The sequence below is a fragment of the Osmia bicornis genome, chromosome 7 (assembly GCF_907164935.1).
Source record: "Osmia bicornis bicornis chromosome 7, iOsmBic2.1, whole genome shotgun sequence".
NCBI classification, from domain to species: domain Eukaryota; kingdom Metazoa; phylum Arthropoda; class Insecta; order Hymenoptera; family Megachilidae; genus Osmia; species Osmia bicornis.
In genome coordinates this window covers 3638224-3650556 of record NC_060222.1, presented here as the reverse complement: position 1 = coordinate 3650556, position 12333 = coordinate 3638224, and the positions used below count along the sequence as shown (strand labels likewise).

General features: G+C 35.6%; 1 protein-coding gene across 1 annotated transcript; it reads right to left on the bottom strand.

Moving 5' to 3' along the window:
* Positions 1-7318: 7318 nt before the first annotated feature.
* LOC114873571 (4'-phosphopantetheine phosphatase) lies at positions 7319-12173 on the bottom strand. The gene is made up of 14 exons (XM_029182020.2): positions 11826-12173; positions 11391-11670; positions 11129-11312; positions 10967-11059; positions 10701-10851; positions 10449-10639; positions 10098-10372; positions 9876-10028; positions 9693-9780; positions 9406-9610; positions 9159-9316; positions 8917-9086; positions 8531-8851; positions 7319-8464 (listed from the first exon to the last, which is right to left on the bottom strand). Exons 1-13 carry the CDS (start codon positions 11938-11940, stop codon positions 8542-8544), a joined length of 2373 nt encoding a protein of 790 aa, XP_029037853.1. The 5' UTR covers positions 11941-12173; the 3' UTR covers positions 7319-8464; positions 8531-8541.
* Positions 12174-12333: the final 160 nt, after the last annotated feature.

The following is a 12333-nucleotide window of genomic DNA, read 5'->3' as shown; positions in this document are numbered from 1 at the left end:
AAATATCTCATTTCTTTTTTTTGCAATAAATTCAAAGTATATTTAAATGAAAAATTGTGCAATAGGAAAAAATACGACTTCAAATTATTATGTTAAAAATTCGATTAGGATAAGGTTGAAAATTTGAACACAGATCAGACGGTTGTTTCCCTGAATAAACAAGAGGTAGATTAAGTATTTTCATTTCCCAGTGGAAAATCGAGGAAAAAGCAAGGGAAGCTCTCCACACGGGACAGCTTGTATCTTTCTTTCCATGGCGTTGTTGAGAGGGACAATATTTTTTTCCTCCTACGTACCACGGATCTCGTTTAATCGTTCTTTCTCGTTTCCTCGAAGCGTTTTGCGCGAGGCATCTATTTATCAACGTCCAACGTTCCAGCCACAAGCGGATAAATAATTCCGCACAGTCCTACGAGTGATTATTTTCATTCGTTGCTTTAGTCTCCATCCTCTTCCTTCTATTTACGAACGTCTCTATCGTCTCCCGAAATTGCACCCTATATCGGAGGTCCATTAACCAGTAATAATTAACTATCTGGTACTTTGAACGGTAATTGCAGCGGAATAGGCGATGCGGTTGAATTTCCTTGGAAATTCGTTAATAAGTTAATGTACAGAGGAAAATTAGCAGAGTAGAGTCATGTTTTGTGTTGTCTAAATTAGGAAATATTGTGTTGTTAGGAAAACTTCATTATGCATTTCGAGACAAACTTGTCGATGCATGTAAAGAGTATAGGAACATAGGGGTAGTAGTATAAGTACCGTGCGTCGCCGACCTTCCGGACGGATTCTAAGTAGAATCTCTAGAGTTCGAAGAAAAAGTTTCCAAGTCCTAATTCTATTATTCTAATGGTACTGGGAGCAAAAAAATCTAAGCTTCTCTCGAGACAGAGGGAACAGACTCAGAGCACCGTGCGTCGCCAATCCTCCGGCACTGTCAAAAATCCCATTCCCCTCGTTTTCTACTCCCTGCACGGTTGTTTAATCCGGTTAGATGTAATTAACTGATGCAACTTCTGCAACGAGTTGCTGGATGCGGGCGCAACTCGGCCGGCCGGTGTAATCTTGCGAAAACATAGAAACAAATTTAATTAGCATCACCGGAGCGCGTCGTTCATTAATTACATCGTTTATCGGGCCGATTATTAAAACGGCAGTTCAATCTTCCGTTAACATCGCCAATGAAATACATCGAAATTAATGGAACAACATTCGAAATGACGTACAATTTATACAATTCTCACGTTTCAATGGCGAATAAAATTTTTGTCGTTAATCGAAGCTCGAACTCACGGCGCGGCGCTTAACATGCATCCAGAGGATGCAACAACGTGCAAAGAATACAATTTGTCTAGAAAATTCGTGACGTCGCTAGGTGCATTCAAAGTAGCTGGCTGAGTGCAAGGCGACGTATGCAGAGTAGAAACTTGGGCGTAAGTTTTCAAGTTTCAAATTCTCACGGAAGCGAGGTTAAATTTGATCGGTAACTTTACGCTTCCCGTGAGGAATCTGCATCCGGACGAGTTTATTTTATTTTACAATGTAAACGCGAGTAGGTACAAAGGATATCGAGCACGGTAAACAGGAGGAAAAGGAAAACTCGTGGCAATTTGAAAGAGAATACCTCTGTTGTTACGTCGTTTATGCAACTGTCGTTTCATCAACGAACGGAACAAATCTTCTAATGAATATTTACTTCATAATGGATTTCCACGTTCATAATGGAACGGCGTGCATCGCGAACGCGTAACATTATCAATTCGCTGCTCCGACATGGAAATCAATAGCGATTTCCCTGGCGGAACATTCATCGTTTCGCGTCCTCCGTTATCCTGCGAGTGCTCAATATTTGTAATTTAAATGCATCCTAGCTTTTTCCACGCCGGTGTCAGCGAAGATGAATGGTCCCTTGTTTCACCGAGATCCTCGTAAACGATGAAGTTTTTATGATCCTTCCTATCGTATGAAGGGAAATGATGAAAAAAAAAAGAAGATCCAGGGACACCTTCCTGCAATATTTCCATAAAAAATGTATCATTTCAGTGGGGCAACCAGGGTCAATTTACTCTCCATTAAGAAATTAAAAACTTTCTCTTGGATATTTCAGAGATCGTTATCGAGATTAAAAATAAAAACGAAGAGGTTTGTTTTGACAATTATGGTTTTCCCACCGTAGATATTTCCTCTTTACACACCAGTTTCGTTGCAATTTTCTCGAGTGTGTTTAACGTACTTTTCAAGTTTAACTAGAGAAGCAACAAGATCCTTTTTAATCACCTGAACCTCCGCTGTAGCTTGAATTTACGAAATGAAACTCGTTCCGTGAGAGAAGAAGGCACGTTTGCCGACGACACCGAGATAATTGATCTTAATCGGTGATTCAGACGATTATGTCATCGTTCAGTCGTTCCTTTAACATTGTAGACGGAACAGGGGGTTCTTCTATTCTCGACAAGGCCACGAATTAATTCTTAAAAATAATCGGTCCAACCGGTCGTGTCGAATTTATTGAATCTACTTAACAACGTCCTTATTAGAAACGGTGTTGTTCGCGTACAAAATTAGGTCAATTTTAGACTACCTTAGACATCATTTTGTAAATTTTGAAAGTCTTCTGTTTAACTAATTTGGATATCTAATTTTTGTATTTAGAATTAACTCTGAGTAATATGAACAATTATAATTGTTAATCACAGTTACCACGAAACAGATAGGGAAATTTTCATAGTTGGATTAAACTTCGCCCGGTATCTGTGTCAATTTCCCTTACATATCTAAAGTTCGAAGAAGCTTTAGACTCATTCCACAATTCCATCGCGTTAATCTTGACAGCAGTTCGCTCCGCACAATTCCATGTTCAGCCCAAAAGCCGAAGCTCAACCGACTACCCTTAAGTACGATAACAGTAGCTTTGTCGACATCGAGCTTACAAGGTTGGCGATAATAGCAACAATCGCGATGGGAATCGGTATGACGGCCATTATATTCGAACAACCGTCCAAAAGTGTCGAAAAGGAATCATTTTCAGTAATTGACAATCTACACACCCCCAATTCTAGTCCCCTAAATTTAATAAAAATATTCATTTTCATTGATAATTTCATATTAGATATTGCAATTTCCATAAATATTTGTTTCGTTATTTTTTGACAGGGTCAGCCTGACCCCTGCCTACTTTTGCTAATGCACTCGCTTCGAATCGCATCATTGTAAACAGTTTGTACGATCTTCTCTTTGCCAACACGTACGCAATATTCTCGTGATACGAGCACGGGGTCATGGTTGGCCAATGAACACGAGTACACCTGTAACATAGCCTATCCAACGACTCGACCATCCGTGGAAAATTCGCGGAGGCGTGATGCTCGCTTGATCGTGAGCGATTCTATCACGCGCCGATGGCGAACCTCCTCTCCGTCGCCATCCTCAATTTCTATCCGAACTAAATAATTCTCGTTTACGAACACGTGGCCAGACACAAAGCGGCACGAGACTGGGCTTTGAAGGTTTTAGGTGACAATTGGGGTGGAGGGATAATTTTGATTTATGGGGAACTTCCTTTGGAGAAGCGATGGGCAAATGGGATACACTGTGGAGCACTTCTTAATTTGAAAATTTGAGGTTTCTGTACTTCTCAAATTTTGGAATTTGGAAATGTAGGAATCTGGAAATTTGGAGATTTAGAAATTTGAAAATTTGGAAACTTAGATATTTGATAATTTGAGGATTTGGAAACTTTGGAATTTTGGAAATTTGACTGATCTTCTTCCTTTTCGAATAGGCCACGTTAGTACATCATACACCCACGCATTATCCACCCGTAAAGGGCTTCACAAACACGTTAGTAGTACCTACACCATCAGTGGATCCTATTGTTATAACACATAGTACCTACATTAGGAGCATTACATTACGCATATGACCGGTAGTACGTGATGTGGGTTATGGTGATTCTTGTTGCCGTTTCGCAGTGCTCATTACCAAATTACGAGTAATTCCATCCACTTTACCGTACAGAAACATTAATCGCGTTCCAGTGTGTGCATTTATTAAGAGGCAAACAAGGAGACATTACGCTCTTAATTCTGAAGCATTCTCGATAATCGAATAAACATCGAACAGAAGAATTGATTGGAAAAATTGTATTGTACTCGTACAACCAGCTGTGACCTCGAAAAATATGATTGGACATTTTCCAGAAGATTTTAATGGGGAGAAAATTATTAGAAATTGTTTAAAAAAACATAGCTGCAGGAGTTTAACTGCTACGAGAGAAACTATTTAACATAAAACAAACAGGGAGGGAAATCAACAGCAAGAAAAACACAGCGAACCGTCGAGATACGTGGCTGCCAAGCTTGAAGAGATCTTCAAGCGGAAAATCATCGCATCCTCGAGAGAAACGTGGTGGAAAGCGAAAAACATCGACAGAAGTGGCATCAACAGGTTCCAGGGAAAGTTTCCAGAAGCGATGAGCAATTGTGGTCGACCGATGCTTCTCGTGAAACGTTTTGCAACCCTCTGAGAACGTTTGCGCCGGCTCGTTCGTTGAATTCCGTTTCCAGTTTCGATGCTGGACGGCTTTTAATTAATCCGGGCGTTTCATGAAGGAGCATCGCGATTGTCACGAAACAGCCAGTTGGTTAACCACCGTCGAGGAACCGACGAAAAAACTGTTGCGAATGTGGCAGAAATAGTTTACCATTTACGCGAACATCAGATGATGGAAACTCGTGAAAATGTTCTTATGGGGTCGGGGTGTAATTGGAATTCTTCGATGGGGTGGATCAGCTCTTTTACCTTCTTTAATAATTACACGGAGGAGCTTAGAATGTTAGAATTTAAAAATATTGTAACTTTGCGATTTTGCATTTTTGGAACTTAGGAATTTGGGAGCTTGAAAGCTTGGGAACTTGGAAACTTGGGAACTTGGGAGCTTGGGAACTTGAAAACTTGAAAACTTGGAAATTTAAGAATTAAGGAATGTAGAAATTTTGAAATTACAGAATTTCACGAATTTCGAATTGCAATAGCTGCAACTGATCGAACCACGGTAGATCGGATTTTTTCTTAATTATCGATATAATCCACGGATAATCACGTTTGCAACCGCGTCGATAATAAATGATCACGAATGCAGCAATCGGTGAAACGTGACGCGCTTATCAGTTAGCGAAATTCACAGCAACGTCACGTTTAATATCGTCATTATTAATGGAAAGGATTTGCTCGAGCGTTGTCGATCTCTGTCAACAGCTTGTTCTAGCAATGTTAATATCCTCCGCGGCTGATATATCGTAACAGTAATTAACGCGAAAACTTTTAATAAAACCATGAATCCGAGGGAAATGAAATAAACACAAGCATCATTGTTACGTTTTAAATAATACGAAACGTTTATTACGAGAGCGTAATTCAAGATTCGTTTACATTGATCCATTACTTCGGACACTTCATTTGAAACAATGCTCTTCGACGATATTGACTTTGCTTTTACGACGACAGTTAATAACGATGCTAATCCCATCTGTTATTTTCGAAACGGAAATGATCCTTACAGAGTCTGTGTTTCTCAACGAAGAGTATTATTATTTTCCAATTTAAACTTGGAATTTTCCAATTGAAACTGTAATTTTTAAATGAAATTTATGATATCAGTAAATTCGTTTAATATTAATTTCATTGTCCAAACGCACGAAATCGAATTATTAAGATCAACGCAGCGATTAGGGGTTGATAGATGAACGACCATAAGTATGTTTCGATAAATAATCACAGAACACCGGGGTAATGATGAATCGTTGCTTCGTTCTAGCCCCAGCTCCCTCTAATTGCGTTAATTTCGTAATTAGAACACGCACCCTTTATCCATGCTAATGATGCGCAGAATTTTTTAATCCTTTTCAGCATCGATTTCCTCGAATTTCCTTGCATTTTTTTTACATCCCTCGTTTCATGGAATTGCTGTATTAATAGTTGATTGCAAGTTTAAAAACTTCTGAAATTCTCCTTCATTTTTAAACGAGAAATTTCGGTAACTAGCTGCAATTTAATACCCTTTAAGTTCCTCTTGAATTTTTCAACGCTCGTTATTACTACTCGTTCATTTTCAAGCTGAAGTTTGAAAAAAGGAAACAGGAAAAAATGTTTCACGTGTGTTGGTCGCAAACGTTTTATGAAAAGAGCATGTTTTACGAGTGTACCGCCGGTTTTTAATTTCACTAGAAGGACAGCTGTTTATTACGATTTGTTCGCGTGAAAGGAATCGCATCGGTTTCAACAACTATGTATGTATTAAAATAATTTTGTCAACCGAGAACAAAGCACTCTTCTCGTTTTTTTCTCCCTCTTCTTTTGATGGCACTGAATTTATTCGATTTTAATACGATCGAATAATTCGTGGAAATTCTTTTCAGATAGTTCTTTGTATTCGTGAATGACGTTATCCTTTAATTATGGAACGAGAAGCATGCTTGTTGGACTTCATTCCAGTGTCCTTTTCCATAAGAAGGAAACTACTTCTCTCGGGTGAACAGCATAATGCTTTTAGGAAGATAGTTGATCTTTGTTTCTACTCCTTAACTACCCTCTGTCACGGGGTGACTTTGAATCATGATTAACTATTTCCTTGCGACTTCGCGGATGTAGATTCTTCATTTAGATGAAAATAGTGATCTTAAATCCTATCTAAATATTAATTATTAAAATGAATATATTCTGATATATTCAGCGATGTTAAATGTTAAGGTCGTGAGTTCAAATCCCCATAGGGATCGAATTTTTTTTTTTTTTTTTAATTTGGAAACTTGTTCAGACAATGCGAAATTATATAAAAATAATATTTATTTAATTTTAAATATGTGGATAACTAATGTAATGATAGATCAGTATTAAATTGATGATTAAATCCACAGGGTTTATAGATTCTTTTTACGCAGTCTATGTAAACCACAGAGTTTTTAATTATTTTTTAATCTTTTGAAGGGTGTTTGAAAAGGTATCGTAAAGCGAATTCGAAACCGGATCACTGGACAATATCGCAGAATGAGAATTTAATAAAGCTGAATATCCGAACGTTACGTAACACGTGGCCGAAAGAAATGAACTTAGAACGTGTTCCGCATGCAACTTTTTCTTCTTCTTTCATTTTTCCTTCGTTTTTCTACTCTGACGACCAGTTTAGTGAAAGAATAGTTCTCACTTTTCTCATGTCCACTGACAAAAGAGAAATAGAATGTTCTTTCATATCCTAGACATCCTTTTAATTTGTACTAACATTATGTTACTAGAGAGGAATTAATTAAATGAATTGAAAATATTAGATCTCGAAAATTCATATTTTATTTACATATTACAAAGCAATTCGTGTATCACATACGCATATATTTATATCAAGTATTAACAAACTGTTCACATATAAATCTCTGTTTTGAAACCATGTTCTACAGTAACATGGTAATTAATTTCAAGTTTCAACAAATTGTCTTCATTTTATTAAAATTACTCGGTACTTTGTATATAATCTTCGCGTTTTTATCATTTCAATCATTTCATCTCAAAAAAAGAGTTTATAATATCATTTTGGTAGCAGTTGTATAATCTGGAAGTATATCTTCACAAATTGGTCATTTCTAAAAACGTATAGCGTATTCATAAATACTGTCAGAATTAATAAATTGTTTTCATAATATTATAATAAAAAGGAATATGTATGTATTTGAGTTCATTATGCTGTAAAACAATGTCATTTGAAACCGCTCATTTCTAATCTCAAGATTAGGAGGTACTAACTTAATATATTTCTTTTCTTCCTTTTATATATACTCTATTATGATGTACCAATTCATTGTTCTAATTTACCACGTATATGTAACTTCCTTTTTGAATATTACATTATCACAGAAGATATACTATACAATATCATATGATACATATCTTTGTCATAATTGATCGCATCGCTTATCGTTTAAACTACGGTAACCTCTTTAAATTACTGAGAAAATAATTTTATTGTCTTTGACTAGGTGTTAGTCGTAATTCATCCATGTCAACCCTAAAGTTTTTATACTTGAACAACAAGTAGGCTGGATTGTAAAAGTTGGTTAATTCAACAATATTCAACATTCCATAACCTCGATTTGTACAGTAAATATAAAAAAAAGTGAAATTATTTGCAAACTTTCGTTTTAATAAATTTCGTTTAGTCTATCGTGGAGCAAAATATATGATGCAATCAACCAAGCTTCCTTTTTAGTCATAATCACTTCCAATATAAATTTTATATCAATTACAATGTTGAAAACAAACAACAACAAATTTTGTAAAAATATTTAAAAGTTTTTATACAATATACATAAATTGTCGTATGAAATTCTAAAATATACTTAAATTTTTCGTTCATATACACATGTATATACATCTAAACGTAAGTGAAGAAATACTTTAATGTATGATTTTTCAGTTCCTGAAATTGAAATAGAAATTTGAATATAATATATCTGTGAATGTATCATCCAATATCGCTATTTACCTTATTGTTATTTATTTTTTAATATCGCAGGTGCAAATTTCCGTTACTGTCTCTACACATTCTGGTGGACATTCCGTCGGTTTCATCTCTATATCGTATATTTTAATTTCTTGCGGTGGTCGTTCGTATTTACATATTACAGCGTACATATCCCCACCCAATCGTAGCGCTAACCATCGATTTTTAACGACAGCTAATTTTAAACATTCACAGGTCAGTTTTGCATGAAGATTGGTATGAAGGGTTCTTCCCATTCCCTCGAGTACGATAAGATCGACATTATGTTTCACCATAGCGAGACATAAATCTAAACTTAATCGGCTGTTAAACATAAAACAACTCGTTAAAATTTATAAAACAATTTTCTGCGCGTTTAGTACAATTACCTTAAGTCCAGACAAGGACCAGCCTGAGCTGTTTCCATAGCGATCAATCGGTTTTCTTTTAGAGCCTGCCTAATAACTTTACATAATTTTGCTGCGTCCCGTAATGTTACAACTAATTCTGGATACGTCACGTCGTTCAAGGCTGGCATAGAATTAGCACACAGAATAACCTAGAATAATACTTAATTGATTTTAATTAAGTTAACAAACGACCTTGAGACCACAAATATATTCTCGCTAACCTTTGTCCCTCGTAACAGCAAATCTCTTGCGAATGGTAAAATTCCCAATACTATGTCAACCCCGCTATTGTCAACAAAAATAGCGGCACATTTATGGGGTGGTCCTGTTTCTAATCTATCTATCCAATCGTCCAAATCATCTTGTAGCCAAGGTCTACCTAAGTTTAAGAAAAGTAACATGAATCTTGATGATACTTTTTCTTGCAATATATTAATTATAAACAAAGATTCTGAGACATTGCAGTACCCGGTATTTTTGCTTGAGCTTCAGCAAAACCGAAGTCGGTGGTTTCCATCAATGTCGCTACCGCGTTAGCACCCCAGTCAAACATATTACCGCTTAGAACTCCAAGTATCAAAGCTTTGATTTTGTCCGCTCCTTCCAAGTAATCAATAGCTATTATCCGATTTTTCAAATGTTTTAACGCTTCCTCGTTCTCTTGCTTTTTTTGCTACATATTAGATAATCAAATTATTTACATGTGTATGTTTGCAATACAAAAAAAATAACCTTGAGCTGTAGAAGTAACTTACATGCAAATAAGGGTCAGGAAAGTCAAATTCCTTCATACAATGTTCAATAGTATCTAGTAATACTCTTACAGTAAGTGTTCCATAAGCGCTGTAATACGATATTAATTAAGATTATATAGTAAAATGTAGGGTAGCTATATATTCTTATAAAATATTACATTTTTATTAGTGATCAGAGCTTACAATGGTTGGAGATGTAGGTAATGCAGTCTATTAACATATTTCTCTTTCAATTTTGTTGCTCTATCTTTTGCAGTTGGACTATGTGGCTGACTATGAATAGCTCTTGCCACAAATTTATCTACTGATTCTTCAAAACACTGAAGCCAGTAATCTCTAGAGATATCAATATTCAATACTTAGATCAATGTACTATTTACTAAAATATTTTTATCTATGACTTACCTAGCTTCCTTATCTTGAGCAAGGTCTGTTGTATCAGGGTTATAAGATGAGGGATCTTTTAGAAGTGGACAAAATGTAACAGCATTTTCTGCTTGGTCAATTTCCAACTGATCCACTTTAATTCCGAGATTGGTAGATATCGAATCTTTAAAACCTGACGATCCTGCATAATTTTCTAACCAACTATGTTCATTAGACTGTTCAGCACCATACAAAAATGCTCCAATTGCACCAAGGTAACCCTCGTGACGAAGAAATAGGGGCTTTACTTTACCCTAGATGATATACATTATAAGTTACGTCTTTAAAATATTTTAAATTCCTTCGAAAAAAAGAAGTTTCAAAACTAACATTTGACCAATATTTGATGGAATACGAAATGGTATGCATTGATAATGGATGATTACGTAGAAAGTAACCACCGAAATAAACTTTATCCATTTTATGTACAGTTGCATACAAACTAGCTATTTGTCCGATATCATTACTTATCGTAAGTAAAAGACTTCTCGCGAGATCGGCTTCCGAAAATTTAGGTTGACCTAAAATATATTTAACCAATTAATTTCGTTTAATCCTCCAACTGATTGTTTGTTTCTTTACCTTTATAAGACACAACTTTGCCAAAAGAGGCTGCAATAAGGTCTCCAGGTAATCCTTGAGAGGAATAGTCACCTCCATAAATATCTTTTACTAACATATCGACATTTCGATGATCTCCTCTTTCTGCAAGTTGCAGTAATTCATCAAAGCCCTAGCAAGGGAATTGTTAAAGACATTTTTATAATATATGCATTAATCTTCATAATGATGAGCACTAATTCAATAAGATAATGTTGTTGAAAAATTTAAAGGATTGATATTAGTACCTTCCTTTTTGTCAGCAAAGAACCTAATCCCCAAAATGTTCCTCCCCCTGTAGCTGTCCCACCAACCCTTTCAAATACTTTATCAGACTCTACCTGAAAATATTATACAGGTTTTTGGAACAAATTCTTCAAAACTGTTTGATCACCATACATGATACTTACTTTAAGAATACTGACACCACTACCAATATTTACTAACATGTATGGAAATATATTAGGACCAGCCTTTTGAAATTTATATTCAGGATTGCCATGTCTTTCAAACTCAAATGCTTCACATGAGATATTCTTAAGTAAAAAATTGCAACCTTTTATTAAACATGTCATTTCATCTTCTTTATCAACCCTAAAATATTTTCATTTTCATATTAAGATCTTTAACACTAAATTATGAAAATGAAGTCTTATATTTTAAAGCACTTACGTTAAGCCTAATTTTTCTTGTAACAAAGGAGTATACTTGTATGCCCCTCCACCAGTTACTTTAATACTTTTACCTTGAAATCTTTCAACATTTACTAAATTCTCTTTTACAAAATCCAAACAATTTTCAATGTATCTTGTTTCAAATTTAACAAAGTGAAGCCTATTCCCTTCATGCACTTTGTATGCACGTTCTCCACTGTTTCCCAATCCTGTATCTTCATACAATGCTTTGCGATAACTAACTGTTGAATAGTAAGCTATTTTTGTCAATGATAAGCCTGTAATTAATTCCATTATTTTAATTTTTATCAAACATAAAAGAAACATACAGTGTTTGAAAACTATTTAAAACAGTAATTTTATAGCAATTGGATTTATATGCCAACCAAAATATTGTTTAACATATCAAGGTAATTTGAAATGGAATACATACCAATGTCAATGGCAAATTTTTGAGCATTTTTCAAATTTGCAAACACTTCAACAGCTGCTGGTAATTTTATGGGACGTATATGAGTTTGTTCGTCCTCGATTTCCGCCGTTTCCATTTTACATTAACTATTTTACGGCGTTATACCTCTTCTGATCGTGTTGATACTTTTTCAGGTAGTAAACTGTATAAGAACTACATCACGGTAATAGATAATTTTATCATTATTTAAACATTCTTTCCTGAATGTCGCGTACGAACGCCAGAAAATATTCTCCCGTCTGTAAGACGCGCATGTACGCGCATAAATTATACGCTTGTTTATTCAAAGCTTATCGTGTTAATTTAAAAATGGCTATTAACATTCAGCAGACATAAAGAACGGGACATACTGTTGTTATCGAGGGGTTCAATTTTGGGGGTTTCAGGGACCCCTAGTTGAAGTTGGGTGCGCCTGTATAGAGCGCAACCACTACGACATTCGTGTCTACTTTACCACATCCTACAGGGG